This window comes from Babylonia areolata, chromosome 34, assembly GCF_041734735.1.
Source record: "Babylonia areolata isolate BAREFJ2019XMU chromosome 34, ASM4173473v1, whole genome shotgun sequence".
NCBI lineage: Eukaryota > Metazoa > Mollusca > Gastropoda > Neogastropoda > Buccinidae > Babylonia > Babylonia areolata.
This window is the reverse complement of record NC_134909.1, coordinates 12,953,149-12,971,767: the sequence shown is the minus strand read 5'-3', so window position 1 is coordinate 12,971,767 and position 18,619 is coordinate 12,953,149. Positions and strand designations below refer to the sequence as shown.

The window sequence follows — 18,619 nt, the reverse complement described above, 5'->3', positions numbered from 1 at the left end:
TCCCTGCAGGATTGGGCATCATGCCAGGGGCCGCTGAACGGTTTCCGTGGCTGACCGGATCACCCAAATCAGGATTATTTTCCTTCTGCATGTTTGAAGTTGGCTTTTTCGGCAACTATTTCGTCGTTCGATGGCATTCGATTAGACATTGCGAAAAATAAAAATACTTACGTGGTTCATTTGCCCTCGGCTTGTTCGATTCCGGGCTACACACAACATTGTGTGTGGCTGGAAACATTGGAACAGAAGACAAGAGGAAATTGCAGAATGTGATAATGACCTCACATTTTATCATGATCAAATGCAGTGTTTGACAGCGGTACCGACTGAAAAGTATGGCTTCAGCCTGAACAGCACCGATGCACAAAACATCCTGTAAAGTAGTCAGAGGTGTAGGGGTTAAACAATTTTCGCTTTTCGTAGAAATCCAGCTCCGTGAATATGGGACTGGAACCCGTCGGCACTCACTTCCTAGTCGTTGGTCACAACCACTGTGCACCGCCCCACTTCAGGTCCTGTACTCATTTAGTATTATTATCATCATCATAATTATCATTATTATTATTTCATCAATATTTATGTTCGCTGCCACACCATCTGCACCGTTTCCGTGGCATTACTTCCACGCTCCTCATCCCGACTCCTCCATACACGGCCACACCCGGGTTCGTCTGTCGCAGCCCCAGTGTCGACGGTCCACAGGGAACTGTCGATGTTGGGTCGCTAGGAGGCCACGCGCCAGAGGAGACGCCGCACTGCTGCTGCTGAGTCACTTTGGTGGTGTTGAGAACCTTGTGCCTGTTCTGATTCAGCGTGTTTAGGACCCACCTACTGACAACAGTCGCTTAGTCGCGGAGACCGCCACCGCCGCCCTCCAACGACAGTCCCTCGTGCTTTTCCTTTCATGATGGTATCCCGGCGTTAACCAGACCCGAGAGATACAGACACTTTAAGTGTTGGTCGGGATACGAGCAGCACGCCCTAAGACGCATCTGTGCAGTGGAATGATGCTCGTCTGTGTGGTCCCAGTCTTCATTTATGTCCGAAGGACACTCACCTCTGGGTAGGAGCCGGCTGCGAGCCAAGTAAAAACCCGCCTCCTGCTGCCACCGCAGCTGATGGTTGGCGGCAGTGGTGGTGGTTGTGATAACAGTAACGACTCAGCGCAAGTGACGTTGATGGACCTGGCGATGGTTCTGGTGTTAACGACTGTAGCCCATCTCAAGTACTTTTGATGGTCGTCGCGATGGTGATGATGACGGTATTAACAACAGCGACCATGGCCCAGCGCGAAGTGACATTGATGGTAGTGGCGGCGATGGTGAGTATCAGTATCAGTAGCTCAAGGAGGCGTCTCTGCGTTCGGTCAAATCCATATACGCTACACCACATCTGCCAAGCAGATGCCTGACCAGCAGCGTAACCCAACGCGCTTCGTCAGGCCTTAAGAAAAAAAAAAGGAAAAAAAAGATACATACATAAAACTACTACTACTACTATTTAAAAGGCGCAAAATAAGTCAGCTCTAGGCGCGCACACATACACACACACACACACACACACACACACACACACAAATGATGATAAATAAGCAAATAAATGTAAAACATGCAGACACACGTTCACACATACACACACACACAAACTCATCCATAACAGATATGCAACAAACATGCAGTTTCACAGATATGAAAGCACAATCAAATACACATCAACGTACATGAGCACCAGCACACACACACACAGGCATGCACGCACGCGTGTAGAGACCTCTCCTGACATGTGTACACTTACACCCTCACGCACGCACACACACATACAAACACACAGACACACACACACATACACACACGCACAGAGGCTGCCACTGATTGGCCGCAAGAGGGGTGGGAAAAGATCCCTGATGCCAAGAACGTGGCGTCTAGGTGTTGCTCAGTGTATTGTATTTGGAAAAGCCCGCAGAGACTCTGTTCCGTTTTGAAGTAATTTGCACAGTGGTAGTTTGGAAATGATGCCGATATTCGTTTGATTTGCAAAGCATCGTGCTCCACCTTTCATGCTAGACTCTCTCTACCTTTATTTCTTTGAGGTGATCGATGGTGTGATGGCCTTGTACCTGTTCTTTTTGGTATTCTTTGACTTTTCTGAGGATTTCCGATTTTCCAAGATGTAGGCCGCTCGTTGTTGTTGCGTTACCAGCAAGTCTGTCAGCTCGCTCATTTCCCTTAACACCTGCATGTCCCGGACAGTATGACCATGTAAGTTTTTTAATCTGAAAGTTGCGCATTGCCTTATGCCACTCTGGGCTTCCCATTCCGTTTTCAATTTTCTGTATGAGGTTCATTGAGTCGGTTAGAATCATGGCATGTTTGTTTCCGGGCATATGGACATATGATAGCCACTGGAGGGCATGTGTCACAGCTTCAACTTCCATCGTTAGGCTGAAGGTTGTGACTTTGTAGGCAGCATTCTCTTCCCTGATTGTTTTTCCATTTTGTTTCGCAGTGAATCCCCAACCGGATTGGCCTTTGGTGACTGAGCCATCTGTGTATATTCTTTACTGTTTTCTTCTATGAGTAGCTTCACTTCTGCATCAGTTTTGCCTTCCGGCCATTCCCGACAAGGCCTTCCTAGAGTGGGTGAAATAGCTGTGTTGAATAGATGATTGAGGTTTTCGGGGTTTTCCTCCCATTCTTTTGTTTCTTTCAGGTCTTGTAGTCGGCATACCAGCAGGATTGTGTCTTCTGCTTGCCCCATCCATGATCTTTCTCGTCCTAGACGGTTGCCTTTTGGTTCCTTGATTGCGTCATGCAGTGGGTTTTGAGGGTTTTCTAATGCTCTAACTTGTTTCTGACCTGCACTGAAGGAAGGTCAAGCAGGTATCGCATGGTTTCCCTGGGCGAGTCTTTTGTTGTTCCAAGGATCAGCCTCATAGCTTCATTTTGAACTCTAATTTCAGGAGGCTGCTTTGAGTCAGTGTTGTTAGCCCTAGTCCATAGTCGATCACACTGAGAATGAGTGATTGATATAGCAGGAAGAGGTGGTGGTATTCAATACCTTAGGTTTCCATTGCTTTTAAGACTGAAAGACCCTTTTTGCATTTGAGAACAGTATTTTCCGTATGTTTTTTGAAGGTCAGCATCCTGTCGAACTGTATTCCTAGGTAGCGTAGGCATTCGGTTTTCTCGATTTGAATTCCGTCGAATGACACAAGTGGTGGTGATTTGCTCGTGGTTCTGTTGAGGGTGCACAGCAATGGTTGAGCTTTCGCTGGATTGATGGAAGATCCTGTGTCCTTGCACCATTGAGAGATATTGTTCAGTTGTTTCTGGACGGCTTTAGTTCTTTCCTGAGCATCTTTCGAAGTTTTGAAGACCAGGCCATCATCCGCAAGAGTAAGCACCCGAGCTATTCCATTGTTGTTTAAGTCTGCAAGGCCCTTCGTATAGACGTTGTAGAGGACAGGAGAGAGTAGAGACCCTTGTGGCAGTCCCATGGATAGTTTAGAAGGTGCAGACATCCAGTCTCCGAGGCGTAGGACGACGGTTCTTTCCTGAAGCGCTGCTGCTATCCATCTTGTCAGTGTCAAACTTACTCCATACCGTAGTAGCAGCTCCATGAGGTGTGCAAACTGGACTTTATTGTTGGCATCTTCAAGGTTGATTGCTACTGCTAGTGTTTCTTCTTTTCGTTGAAATCCTTCATTTTCCTCATATGCGGAAGCAGCCGTATTTTCCCATGTGGACTTGAAAAGTTTGTTTCTTCTTCCGATAGGTCCATGATGTCCGAGTAGCGAACTTTGTCTGGGCCAGGAGCCGATTCTTTCTTGCATTTAGCTATTGCTTCGTTTAGATCATCTATTGTCAGGTCATCAGGTCCAGTCTGCATAATGGTTTGGTTTAACTTAACATATTTCATTTTTTCATCTAAGTTTCTTTGATTGCTCTGTTGTATGAAGCGTTTGAGCAGGGCGGATCCTTTTTCTTCGTTTGTCTTAAGCTTGGTTCCATCAGTATCTAACATTTCTGGGGTTGTTGTTATGCATGTTTTCCCTTCCATGCGACGATGAAATTGCCAGAACTCGCAAAACTGCTTCCACTTGTCAGTTTTGACCTCTTGAGCAATGACTTCAAACAGTTTTGTTTTTTCTTTCATTTTGTTTCAATATCTTTGTCCAGAGAAGGTTTTGTTCTTTCTTTTTGCCAGTGTTTGACGGCCTCATGTGTTTCTATCCAGGCTCTCTGGTGATGGTGATGAACTGCTGATGGTGATGATGATAACATCGAGGACTCAGCGCAGTTGACGTTGATGGTCATGGTGATGGTGAAGGTTAATGATGATGATGATTATGATGATGATGATGATGATAACGACGGCGACCCGGCCGCCAGTGAGGGGTGCAGACAGTGTGGTAGGTTTTTTTTCCCTCCTTCCCCTTTCCAAGGTGGAGCAGGAGGTGGCCGACGATGACCGGACGGTGACGGAGGTGCACGTGCGGGACTGGAAGGTTGACGAACCCATGATGGGGGCCCTGACGCAGTGCTTGATGGCGCTGTCCTCCCTGCACACACTGCAGCTGTGGAACGCAGGGCTGGACTTCTCTGCCGTGGAGTCCCTGGCCGCCGGGCTCCCGGGCTGCCCGCGCCTGTCTGTGCTGGTGCTGGACAACAACCCGCTCCGGAGCCTGCCCGTGTGGCTCCTGCTGGCCCCCGGAAGCCCCCTGCAGAGCCTGTCGCTCCGCTGGTGCGGCATCACCCACGTGGAGGCTGAGCACGTGGCCCTGGCGCTCGGCTCTCCGCCCCAAATCACCGGCGATGGCGGCGGCGGTAGCGACCGCGCCAGCATCAGCATCGAAAATAAACTCATCTGCAGCAGCAGCGACGACAGCAACACGACGCTGCTGTCGCTCAACCTGTCCGGGAACCGCGTGGGGAACGCCGGGGCGTGCCACCTGGCAGAGGCGCTAAAGCTGAACCGGACGCTGCTGGTGCTGAACCTGACGGCCAACGGCGTGGGGGACGCGGGGGCCCTGGCCCTGGCCGAGGCGCTGTCGTGGTTCCGGGTCGGGGAGGAGCTGCAGCGCGTGCGCCGCGCCATGGTGCACGAGACGCTGGCCAGGCACCTGCTGCCGTCGCTCGAGACGGACCAAGTATCTGTCGGCGAACTGATGGGGAAGCGGGGTTCCCACTCCGCAGGGTTCTCCCGCATGCTGTTCGCCACTGGCAGTTCTTCCAGCCCGGAGAGGCTGCTGAAGAAGGACGGTGGGTTGGAGAAGAAGAGGGGGAGCCCTGCCCGGCACAAGAAGAGCCAGGACATGACGGCCGAGGCCAGGCTGCGGCACTACCGGCTGAAGAGGAGGAAGATGCTGGATAAGCCCGTGTTCGACCCCGAACTGAGTGTGAGCGGGCCGACGACCAGGCCCTCTTGGCTCAGAAGGGAGCAGCAGGAGGAGGAGGAGGGTGGTGGTGGTAGTAGGAGGAGGAAGGAGGAGGGGGAGGAGAAGACGTGCAGGGAGGTTCTGTCATACCAGGAAGTGGGGAGGGAGGAGCGCCACCACCCGCTGTTGCAGGCTGGGTACATACACGGGGCTCAGATGTGGCTGCCGGGCAACCGCACCCTGCTCAGCCTGAACCTGTCGCGGAACGAGGTGGGGGAGGAGGGGGTGGGGGCGCTGCTGGACGCCGTGCGGGAGCAAGGCTTGGGGTTCGTTGACGGGAAGGAGCGGGGCCTCCGTCGGCTGGTGCTCTCCCGGAACGCGTTCGGCGCGGGCAGCCCGGCGGCGAAGGCCCTGGGCCACCTAATGGCCGTGCGAGACCCCCTGGCCCGCTACCCCATCATCGACCTGTGCAAGAGCTTCATCTCCCCCTGCGCCATCCCCGTCTGCCCGGTCTTCTGACTGCTTACTGCTGACTGCTACTGTGGGCGTGTGTGATGGGTGGTGTGTGTGTGTGTGTGTGTGTAGGGGGGTGGCGGGGGGGGGGGATGTCCGTTTGTGTATGGTAGGTGTCCGTGTTGTTGAGGAGAGGGTGGGGGGTGGTGGTGTTGTCTGGGTGTGATGTGTGTGGTGCGTGTCGTGGATGTAGTGTGTCACTGGTGCATCGTGTGTCGGATTGGGTGTGTGTGTGTGTGTGTGTGTGTGTGAGAGAGAGTGAGTGCGTGCGTGCCTGCCCGCGCCCGAGGGGGAGGAGGGGGAGAGGGAAAGAGAGGACGGGGTGGAGGGGGGAGGGAAGGAGAGAGATAAGTGATGATCCTGAACGACTTGACCCGAAGATGGACCCACCAGTGTCAACGTATCCTTTGATGCACACCATGGGACAAAACTGCTCTGATGACTGCCAAAATGGCCGCCACTTCTGTCGGCGACAGCCCTGTGAATTGCACTGTTTTTAATTGACATATATATATATATATATATATATATATATATATATATATATAATCATATATATATATATGTGTGTGTGTTGGGGCATGTTGGGCAGCAAGGAAATTTTTTTTTTTTTGCATATATATCTATATTATTATACCGGGTGTCCCCCAAAAAGTGAACCGCTTTTTGACAAGTATTTTCTCAGTGATAAAGAAACCGAATTCATTGAAAATTTTCACACAGAAACCTTAGGGTATCATCTGGAAGTCTGCAAAATGTCTAAAAGTTTGGACGCAAATTATGCGAGTATTGTCAAATTCAAAACAGCATGTAAAAAAAATTCAATATCAAGAGGAAAACTCACTTATTTCAGTTTATGCTCAATGCGGCCTCCATCTTCCTCCACGACTAAACGAAGCCATTTCTTCCAAGCAGAAATGCTTTTACGTATTTCATCCACCGATATCTCCTCCCATGACATTATTATCCTGTCCTTTAACGCCTGCTCGGTCAATTTGTCTCTCACTCCCCGGTAAACTTTCTCCTTCAGAGAGTCTCATATGGCATAATCCATTGCGTTACAGTTAGGACTTTGTGGAGGCCATTCATCCATCTTGATGATTTCTGGTGTAGCCTCCTCCAGATGGGCCAGGGTTACCCTACTTGTGTGTGAAGGAGCCCCATATCTTGCTGAAACACGTAATTATTTCTAGGATAAAGACGCCTACAATCCGGGAGAAGATTGTCATCCAATAACTGGATGTAGCTTTCACTATTAACCTTGGCTCTATCAGTGTCAATAAAATGAATGTTTGTTTTTCCTTTCCAGGATACTCCAGCTGAAACCATTATCTTTTTTGAAAATCTAGAAGTCTCATGATAGAGGCGAGATGGCTGAATTTCTCGTTTCCGTTTCGTTTTTTCCACGATTTTAGCTATCTCTAACGTGAAGTCTATCGTCTTGATACCCGTATCTTCTTGAAGGGCTTCAGCTCCAGTTATTTCGCCATTCTTTGCACAGAAGACTTGCTTACTTGTAAGTCGTTTGCAGCTTCTCTAAGAGATTTGTGGGTCCCTGGGTTCTCCTCCTGGGATTGAATCAGTTTCTCAACACGGTCCTAGTTCTTCCCTGAACATGCAGTCTTGGGTCCCTGTAGTGCGTATTTTAGCGATAAGTCTATTAATTTTATTTACAGTGACATGACTCCACCTCTTGCCTGGAAATTCCTTTACGATCCTTCTTCCACCCCAGCGTTTCTCCTTGAAACAGTTTTCAATAGTAACCTTATCACTTTCACTCAAAGGCATGGTTGATCCTTCCAAACTGAAACTTTGGACAGAACTGCTTTCGGATACAGACAATTATATAAAAAAGAAAAAAAAAAAAAAAGAAGAAAAAAAAGACTTGACACCCAGACAGGCTATTTTTAGACTGACACTAATTGATAGACGCCAACACCTGACAGCTGGCATGAACATGATGAAGGTCAAATTGCACAGCTCTGATACTGGGTTGTTGTTTTTTTAACATGCTGTTTTGAATTTGACAATACTCGCATAAAATGCGTCCGAACTTTTAGATAGTTTGCACACTTGTTGATGATACACTAAGGTTACTGTGTGAAATTTTTCAATGAATTCGGTTTCTCCAAAAGCGGTTCACTTTTTGGGGGGACACCCAATATATACTGACCCAATATTTTCCCTGGTTGGGGTGTACAGTTAATTTTGGTATTGGATGTTAATTGGTAGTTCTTTTTTTCTATATTAATTTTATCCAATATATTTTTTTTTTTCTAGAACTTCAATGTATATTCTTTTGGTATATGAATTACGTGTATAACTTGACTTTACCTTCATCTTTTGAGAGTAAAACATTATTTTTGCGTCTCGTCTGAGAGAGAGAAGAGGAGAGAGAGGGGTTCTTTTGTATGAAGAGAGAAGTGTGGAATGGAGAGAAAGACTGTATGTGTGTGGGTGTGGGTATGTGTGTGTGTGGGTGTGTGTAAGAGAGACAGAAGAAGGAGAGAGAGAGAGAGAGAGAGAGAGAGAGTGTGTATTTTAGTACCGAGGCAACAGGGAGAAATTAATAACATAAAATGAAAATTCTCGGCGGTTTCATAAGCCTGATAGCATTACCGTCGTCGTCGTCATCGTCACTATGACCATAGCCCGTCACCCTTCCTGTGTCACAGGCGGATATTAACAACATTATTCTGTCAGTCTTGTATGTCTCGCAGCTTGGGCCATCATCTTCTCCAGCTGCCCCCTCCACATCTCCCCTAGCACCCCCCACCTCCAGTCTCATTCTCCCTCCTTGGCCCTGGCTGTCTGCAGAAGAAAGAGCCCCTGCGTCAGATTGGTGTCATAGTCTCTAGAATTACATCGGTCACGGCACTCGGGTATTCGTTGGTCTTTCTGGCATTATATTTATTTATTTATTTTTAAGAACTGATGGGTGGTCGGCCCTGAAGTGATCCTTTGTAGTTGGCTGGGCGAAAAGCAGCGTTGTTTTAAGAGGAACGGTTGGGGGGGTTGGGGGGGGGGGAGGTTTTTGGGATAAGTGGAGTTGGGGTGTGGAGTTCCAGTTCAAAGGTTGTTGGGTCATGCAGGTTCCCGCAGGCTGTGTTACTTGCCCCAGTCCACGTCCACCATCCTCTCTTCATTCCGTATCTCGGCTGGTAGCTTCTGTGTTTCCTGCCAGAGGCCGCTCTGATGGTGTGACGGGCGCAGTAGCTGAGTGGTTAAAGCGTTGGACTTTCAATCTGAGGGTCCCGGGTTCGAGTCTCGGTGACGGCGCCTGGTGGGTAAAGGGTGGAGATTATTTCCGATCTCCCAGGTCAACATATGTGCAGACCTGCTAGTGTCTGAACCCCCTTCGTGTGTATACGCAAGCAGAAAATCAAATACGCACGTTAAAGATCCTGTAATCCATGACATGACAGCGTTCGGTGGGTTATGGAAAAAAGAATGTACCCAGCATGCACACCCCCGAAAGCAGAGTATGGCTGCCGACATGGCGGGGTAAAAACGGCCATACACGTAAAAGCCCACTCGTGTACAGACGAGTGAACGTGGGAGTTGCAGCCCACGAACGCAGAAGCAGCAGCTGCTGATGTTGTCTGTCTGGGCGTCTGGAGGATTCTTCTTCTTTTTCTATTGCGTTTGTGGGATGCTAGTTCCACGTTCCCCCGAACGCACGAGTGGGTTTTCACGTGCATGATCGTTTTCACCTTGCCATGGAGGCAGCCATACACCGGGGTGGTGTGCATGCTGGGCACGTTCTTGTTTCCACAGCCTACCGAACGGCGACATGAATGTTAGGATAGTTACAGCGCGTGTTTGATCTTCTGCGCGGGTATGCACACGAAGGGAGTTACAGGCGCTTTGCAGGTCTGCACATTATGTTGACAAGGGAGATCTGAGAATTTCCACTCATGACCTTCCAGGTTGCGCGGAAAGCGAGGAATGAACTCGGGGAAACTGCAACGAGAATCCAGCGCTCTGCTGACCTTTTGGCCACGGCACCCGTTGAAGAGGGTCCTTCTGAGGCAGCTGTTAGTTACATGTGTGTGCACACGTTCTCGGTGCTTGTCTTTGTCGTTCTCCGTGTTTCAGTTTCAGATTCGGGTTTCAAGGTGGTATCAGAGCGTGCAGACATTTCCATATATGTATATACGCAGCACCACATCTTAGTGCCCATTGTGCCCCCCGGTACGTAGGGTAGCAACGAAGATCCGCCACTCTTTGTTTTCGATCAGTCTCTGAATGGTAAGCCATGTGTGTGCTCCGGGGTCCTGAGTTCTTCCATTCTTCCTCGCCAGGTGTTCTTTGGCCTTCTTCTCCTGTGTCTACTCTCTGCTGTCTTGCTCTCTTCTCAGGATGATGGTCTCCATGTTCTCTTGGTTGCAGTGGGCGAGTAGTTGTTGATTGGAGATGGTGTTGGGCCGGAAGAATCGTAGGATTCTTCGGAGTTTTTTTTCGTGTGGAAGGATGACAGTTTGATTAGATCACTCTCCGTCATCCTCCCGAATTCCGAGCCATAGAGCAGTGTGGAAAGTACGCACCTATGGTGCATTCTCTGCTTCGGACACTGGCCCAGATATACTACCCAGGTGAAAGCGTCCGCTACCTCAAGTGTCTTGTGTTGTATAACTCTTTGTCACAACAGATTTCTCTGTATGAAATTCGGGTTGCTCTCTCCCATTGCATTCTAGTGTACCGTATTGCATTGCACTGAATTGCATTGTATTACTCTTTGTTACTACAGATTTATTTGCATGAAATTCAGGCTGCTCTCTGCCGGGGAGAGCGCGTTGCAACAATGCTACGTCATTTTTTTTCGCTGTTTGCAAGAGTATTTGTTTTGCTATCAGAGTGCTTTTTAATTGATTTATTCTATCATCATTATTACTATCATTTTCATAAGGAGGAAATCGTTTTGCCGTGGACTTTTTACTTGCGCCAAGCGAATGCAGCAGCACTCGGGACCTTGGTTTATCGTCTCATCCAAAAGACTAGCATCCAGACCACCACTACCACTCGGGGTCTAATGGAAGGGAAGGCGTGTGCAGGGCGGAGGAGGGTGCGTTGAAGTAAAAGTCCAGGATCGCATCTGGGACTCAGAACAGTGGACACTCGCTCCACAAGCGGGTTACCACAAGGCCACCGTTACACTAGTCTTGAGTTGGCTGTACTAAATTTCTGGGTTTGATTCCCCCCCCCCCCCCCCCAAAAAAAAAAAAAAAAAAAAAAAAAAATTGAGAGATTTATTCTGTATTTCGATGATGATTGTTGGTGATTAGGGTGATCAGGATGCTGCTATGTGGGTCATTTAGGTTTGGGACAACCAGACAAGGCTGCCCTCTCATGAATAATTATACCAGCGTCAACCAGATACAAACACCTGCGGTGCTGTTCGGGAAATTTGAGCGACACGCCCAAAGAGTGAAGTGGATGATCCCCAACTCTGTGGTCCCAGCGTTCTCATGGAGTCAGTAGTACTCTGAACTCCCCATCTGGAAGGAGCCAGCCACAGGCCTGAAAAAAACCACCACCTCTGATGGGACTCAAACCTGCGTCCTCCCAAGTCGTCAGTTCGCGACATTGACCTCTTTGCCACGGTGACTGGTGAGTCTGGTTTGATTCCTTTGTGTGTGTTGTGACCAGGTTGTGTCAAAGTGTTCTTTCCAGTAACGTTTTTTGTGTGTGTGTGTGTGTGTGTGTGTTGTTTTCCTTCTATGTCTGCGTTGGCTGTAGCGGTTTAGTGTCGGGTCATTTTAAGAATCCAGGCCCTCTGATAAGGTCCACAGTGTCCACTTAATTCTGATCCTCTGGCTGAAGGTGTCAGTCAGACACAAAGCACACAAGAACACACACGCACACGCACGAATACACACGCCGCACGCTGACATTCCCATACGCTCACACGCAAGCACAGTCTCACGTGGAGGAAACAGATATGGGTCCATTGAATACGCATCCGTAAATGGAGTGCCTTAATTATTGATATAGAGAAACTGCTCGAAAATGAACGTTTAAGGATTTGCTTTAAGGGGTGTTGGTGAGCAGCTGAAAAAGGCAGTGAATTACAGGTTTGTACGCTGGGTTAATGCCCTGCCGTTTTTTTTTTTTGTTTTTTTTTTTTTTGGGGGGGGGGGGGGGGGAGTGTGGGTGACAGGGGGTAGAGGTAGGGTTGGGGGGGGGGGGGGGGGGGGAGAGGAAGGCGCAAAAAGAATATTTCTTCATCGGAAGAGTGGAGAGGCCTTAAAACGTTCGAGCCGAAGGATGATAATATATAGTCCTTTCATTGTTGTCCCGAAAGATAACTGATAAATTTGCCATCCAAATACACCTGTATGCCAAAATGATTTACAGTGTATACCAGGGTATGGTTTAAAAAAAGAAGCCGGATTTGTATTTTATCGAAAGTGGGTGATCAACAAAAATGGTATGTTGTTTTTAGTGAAGTGTTCTTTTTAAGTAAGATCAGGTTTGTAGAGCTTCATATCATATTAGTAACTCGGCCTTCTACTATCAAGAATGATCGGCTAAAATGTACATGAGCGTTACAGACGTTTTATTACTGACCCAAGCGCCACAGTATCAAGTATCAAGTTGTCACAGTTTACAACGTTTTATTTGGTAATTAAGGCATCATTGATAGTTCATGTGTCCATACACCCAACTTACTGCTGCTTTATAGTTTGGTCAGTTTTTCTGTCCATAATTACTTGTCTCACATACAGTCAGTTGCGGTTTAAGAATCCAGGCCACTTTCCTCCAGACCTTGTTTTGTGGTCTGGGTGCTAGTTTTTCCTTGAGACAGGATTAATCGGGGTACTTTTGGCAGCGTGTGTTTTTTGTGCCTGGAAACAACGGAAAAAGAGAGTGGTCCTTGGGGAAATATTGCAGGGAAAAACTCCGAGTGGGGTGGGGTGGTGGTATGGGGTGGGAAACATGCCATTGCAAACAGAAAAAAAAAGTGGCGCTGCACTGAGGCGACAGGCTGTCCCCAGGAATGCAATCCGACTTTATCGCAAGAGTATGTTGTGACGGGGATGCGGTGCAAATCAGTTCAATGCAACGCAGCAAAGCACAGCACATCATTGTACAGTACAGTACAGTACAGTACAGATAGAAGATAACTTTAATTGTCCACAAAACATGGAAAGGTGTCCTTCAGCTGCTCGTAAAACATAAAACATTTACACACACTTTAAAAAAGCATAGTAAGAAATACTCCCTTCCACCACCCAATCTTACCGTCAGTAATGATTATAATAAGAAGAAGAATCATTATCATCATATATTCTACGTAGTATTATAAAATCAAGAGACGCATGTCCTTAGCGCTTAACAAATCCAGCGCTTAAAATGAATCGAATTAACACAAAAGATGACATGGAAACATGAAATATTTCTTGTATAAAAAATCATAAAACCACATTCATTAATTCAATGATAGCACTATTTACAAGACCCACAAAATATTTCTAACCCTAGTATAAATGCATCAATTCTGACACTCCATGATCCAGCACATATGCACAAAAACCGAAGTAAACAGCTAAAAGCAATCACTATTTCGTTTTCATGTGTAAAAGCATAGTTGTGATTTGCATAAAAAGGATTTACACAGTGATTGTTAAAGTGTAGTTATGATACAGGGGTAAAGGGGGATAACACCAGTAGTATAGTGCAGTATATTATTATTATTATTATTTTTTTTTTTTAGTGCAGTAAATTATTGTGCAGTGCTTTGCAGTGACACGTGGCTCACAGAGTAAGCGTATGATTCACGTGCTTTTCATTCGAGTCCTGTTTAAGTGCGGGAGTGCAGGTTCAGTTGGAGAAAGATAACTCCTCCGCCTTTGTTGATGTCAAGTGAAGAGATTTACTTCCCTTGGCCCGTATTTTCATGCGCGAGTGTATTTCCAGCAATTGTGTGGAAATTTGCATAGAATATATGTTTGGGTTGTTTGTGTGGAGAGGTGAGGTGTGTGTGTGTGTGTGTGTAAGAAAGAGATAGGGAGGGAGAAAGAGAGCATTCAGATTATTTTCGTTTCTCAAAATGGAATGAAATTATGTATTTTTCTAAATAGGGTAAAAGAGCAAGCACAATAACATTATGCTTTATATATATATATATATATATATATATATATAATCTTCTTAACATACTCGACAATCTGGGCAAATGAAATTGAAGATGAGAGGAAAAACCGCAACAAATAAACACAACAGTACCATAGAAAGAGAGAGAGAGAGAGACTTTCAGATTAGGGAGATGGAAGGGGGGGCGTGTAGAGGGGGCTGGGTGATTGGAGGGGAATAGAATATGGTTTGGGACGGAGGAGAAATGGAGATGGGGGGAGGGGAAGGGGGGGAAGGGAGATAGATGGGGAGGGAAAGATGTCAGTTGGGGGGGGGGGATGGGAGGGGCGTGTGATGCTGTGCATAGGCACTAGTATCTAGAAAACACTGGTGTCAGTGTCCTGTGTCACAACACCCAGAGAGCTGTTTAGCGGCCAGACATGCACGCACACACACACACACACACACGTGCACATAAAAACAGTCATACACTGAGTGACACAGTCTCGCAGTCACACACAGAATGACTCACAAAGTGAATCATGCACGCTAGCGCACACACAGAGCTATATACAGAGTAATACATAGTTCCATACACACGCTCACAGACTTGCACACACAAACTTATGCATACACATATGCACATGTATACAGTCACTCACACACACACACACACACACAGTGACATACATATACACACACACACACCGTATTTTTACATCAAATGTTTAAATGTAGCATTGAACGGCATCAGTGCAATGATAGGATTATTCTTCTTGACATTCGGGAGAACACGCGTGCTGAAGAAAGACAACTCTTGCAGTCTTGATAAGCGGTAGAAGGGATTGCTTCCCTTGATATGTCGGCAGTTTTTGCCCTTTGTAAATAATGGCGCGTTGACTTCAAGCGTGACCATACTAGAATACTATTTGTCTGAATATATGAAAATAGTGTTTTTTGTGTGCTCTTTATATATATATATATATATATATATATATATATATATATATATATATAATGGAAATTCATATAGCGAATACCTTCCGACGTTCAAGCTTTACAGAAACAGCAAAAAGTAATGCCAAAGAAACAATATGGTACGGTGTATAACGCAAAAAGATAATTGTTATAACACACACACACATTGATAGGCGCACGGCACGCACACGCACACAAAGTCACAACACAACGTAACACACACAGGTAACCGCATACTCGCCCTCTCCGCCCTCATGCGCACACATCACAATCGAGTAATCAGTTTGGATGGGAACGAGCACGTTCTTAAATGGTTGGGAGGGACAGCCATTAATCATTGTAATGGGTAAAGAGAGACGTTTTTCAGGCCTCCTGACCTGAAAGACTCCAGGGACTAGTTGACTGTGTTGGAGCATGCATTGCTGAGATAGGAAAGGTTCATTATCCTAATCCATTTAAATATATTAATGTACTGTCTTAGCCAGCTGCCCCCAAGTATAGCCATCTCTTTAAATTCTTTTTCAACCGGCTTTGTACCTTATCTCCCCTGACTTTCCTCACGCTTATCCCCCACCCCCCTCCACGAAGGTGTCCAACAAAGAGCGACTGTTGAAAGTGCGTCTGGTGGCACTCCGCTAAGTCCTATCCAGCGCCATCTTATTCACTCGATGTCATTGGTGATGTGTCCAGCATGGAGCCCCCTTTCCCCCCCCAGAGTTTTCAGATGGTGTTTGGCCAAAACTTTTTTTTCCCCCCTTTCTTCCTCTCCATAATTCTGACTTGGCGACGTGTTCTGGAATGTTGGCTGGTGAGCTTGGTGACTGTCAAAATCAAAATCAAAAACACTTCATTAATCCACATGGAAATTAAGTTCTGCAATCACAATCTGATCCACACAAAGAGTGTGGTGAGATCATTGTTCCTGAATTACTGGCAGGGTATTGGTTTGCGCGCTCATTGATCAACAGTGTCAGTGGTGTGTGGGTGGGGGTAGTTGTATAAAAAAACAAAAAAACAATGAAAACGGGTAGTGGTAGATGTGAATATGGGTATCGTTCGGTCAGGGTTTGGTCCCGCATTTCATTTACTACAGTATTAAGCAAACCGACGACCACATCCCTCCCCCACAAAAAAAGAAAATTGTGTGTGTGTGTGTGTGTGTGTAACATTGACAATTTTGACGAATGGTCCAGTCGAGTTTTAGTGCATTGATACACACACACACACATATATATATATATATATATATATATATATATATATATATAATAGAGTAAGCTTGGCGAGGAGCTTATATATATATATATATATATATATATATATATATATATATGTAATAGAGTAAGCTTGGCGAGGAGCTTTGATTTATTATTAGAGGTATTTAGAGAATTAGCCCATCCTATGCTCACAGCGCCAAGTTGTGACAAGGTACACTTGGTGGTAAAGGGCTGTGGTTTAGGGATGGATTGAATTTGGATGAAAAAATTTAAACATTAAAGGGAAGGATTTTGGATTAATCAAGGATCAATATCCTGTCGTAAGGATATCTTTGAAGGATCTTAATCCTGTCGTAAGGATATTTTCAAGATCAATATCCTGTCGGCGATGCCACTTTTGTAGCCGTGTACCGAGTGGTTCTAATTGGGTACGGACGGCACAAAAGACTAAACTAAATATTATTTACTGTACTAAAGGATAGAGAAGAAATTGCCGCGCACAGGCCAGGAACATGTAGAGGCCAGTCACAAATGGGTTTTTTCTATTCTTTCATTTACAATAGTTATGTAGAGAACTAAGAAGAAGAAATAAGAAGAGAATATAAGAAAGAGAATATGAGAAGACATAAAAAGAGAAAACCTAAGAAGGGAAGATGTAAGAAGAGAAATAATGGAGAAGACAGCTAGAAGAGAAGACAGTGCAGCAATACGTAGCGAGATGTCAGCGGTTGTGAGAACACACACTGCTCGTGACGCAGCAAGAGAGAGAGAGAGAGCTCTGGTCAGATGACTGACCAGGTATGAAAATGACCACTCATCACTCACTGTGCCAATTTATGCAAGTTAAGCGGACTGCAAATACAGTCACGTGTGCTGCGAGCAGATCGTTTCTAATCAGGCCAAATCTGACAACAACTGTGTTTCTCACAAGGTGTTCAGTGACAGATTTCTAAATGATTCCTGAACCGATTTACGTCGGATAAGTTGCAAAAGAGCTCAACGCCTACTTTATAATGAGTATAAAATGCAGTGTTGATTATTTAAGATGAATTTATAATCTTAATTTAAGTCACCTGAACAGGGTCAGTTTTAATGAACTCGTCGCTGAAAATTACAAATTGCGTTAAATCAGTTTAACGTAGGCAAACACAAATGGAATAGACTTAAAGATGGAATCGCGACGATTCTGCCAGTATATAATACTTGTAGTTTACTGATCTGACAAAAGATATATTAATAAAATACGATGAGAAAGTGTGTGCGCATGCGTAGGATATGGTTGACTTTCTTTATTCCTCTGTCATTTCATTCCTCGTTTTCCTGATTTTTTGAGCTTTCTATCTACCGTATTCACTCAAGTTTGGGTTTGTAGAGTTAGTTCTGTCCGAATCGTCGTTATTCTGAGTTACGAGTCTGTCATCCATTTCAACTTCAATTGCTAGTTCATTTTAAGTTGTCCAACTTGAAGCACCTACTAAACCATAAACCGGATGTTGATATCTTTCGAATGAGAACACTGTTGGCTTGGCCTAAATATCACCCTACTGCCAACAATTTACGTAATCAACAAGGCTATAGGATACTGCTACTTGTGCTAGAACCAGAAGGCTGCCAACGCAATGAGAGGTATGTGTGTTTTTCTCTTGTTCCTCGCCATGCTAGCTTTTCAAGACTTCCACCGAGTTGACACCAACACCGGTGGTGTAATGCTTTTTCTTCGATCTTTTAAGAAAGCTTTCAAGTCCTACCCAACTCAAACATCGACTCAGATGCCCTCTAAAACAACGTTTCTCCTACTCCTTATACTGGCTGGTGACATATCTCCAAACCCAGGACCTAGACCCCTCAAATACCCATGCGGAGTGTGTGCAAAGGCATGCAAGTTTGACCCCAAGGCCCCTAGCGTCTGCTGTGACTCCTGTGACACCTGGTATCATCAGCATTGTATGCGTATGCCGGATGCAGTCTTTGGAGCCCTGAATAACGTGAGCTGGGAGTGCTGTAAATGCGGCCTACCAAACTTTGCATCCACCCTCTTTGACACATCAACGTTTGAAATATCAAATCACTTCGACCCCCTCTCACCATCAAGTGATTCTAGTCTCAGCTTTACGACACCAAATGCAACGTCCTCCCCAAGAAATACTGCTCGTCAAAGACCCTCGAGCTCCTCATCTCAGAAATCCTCTGCTACCACCCACACTACCATGAGGAAAGATTTACCAGTGAGAGTAGTGGTTGCTAACTTTCAATCGGCCCGTGGGAAGAAACATCTAATAGAAGGGCTAGTAGACTGGTATTCCCCTGACATCATCATAGGCACAGAGTCCTGGCTTGACAGTTCCATCAAATCAAGCGAAATGTTTCCAACTGACTTTGTAGCCTATAGACGAGATAGACCAGAAAATCCTCATGGAGGCGTATTTATATTAGTCTCATCTAAACTTCAAAGCTGCCA

At 46.0% G+C, this 18,619-nt stretch overlaps 1 protein-coding gene across 1 annotated transcript; it reads left to right on the top strand.

Annotated features, from left to right (window-relative positions):
- The first annotated feature begins 1,279 nt into the window (after positions 1 to 1,279).
- On the top strand, positions 1,280 to 5,896 carry LOC143277380 (leucine-rich repeat-containing protein 71-like). The gene is made up of 3 exons (XM_076582163.1): positions 1,280 to 1,321; positions 4,445 to 5,398; positions 5,531 to 5,896. Exons 1-3 carry the CDS (start codon positions 1,280 to 1,282, stop codon positions 5,894 to 5,896), a joined length of 1,362 nt encoding a protein of 453 aa, XP_076438278.1.
- Positions 5,897 to 18,619: the final 12,723 nt, after the last annotated feature.

Bases quoted from the DNA above. Each gene is read 5' to 3' on its own strand.
- LOC143277380 (XM_076582163.1), top strand. From the start codon at position 1,280: ATGGCCCAGCGCGAAGTGACATTGATGGTAGTGGCGGCGATG. The intron at 1,322-4,444 runs GTGAGTATCAGT...CCCCTTTCCAAG, and splicing joins TGATGGTAGTGGCGGCGATG to GTGGAGCAGGAGGTGGCCGA. The intron at 5,399-5,530 runs GTGAGCGGGCCG...CTGTCATACCAG, and splicing joins TGTTCGACCCCGAACTGAGT to GAAGTGGGGAGGGAGGAGCG.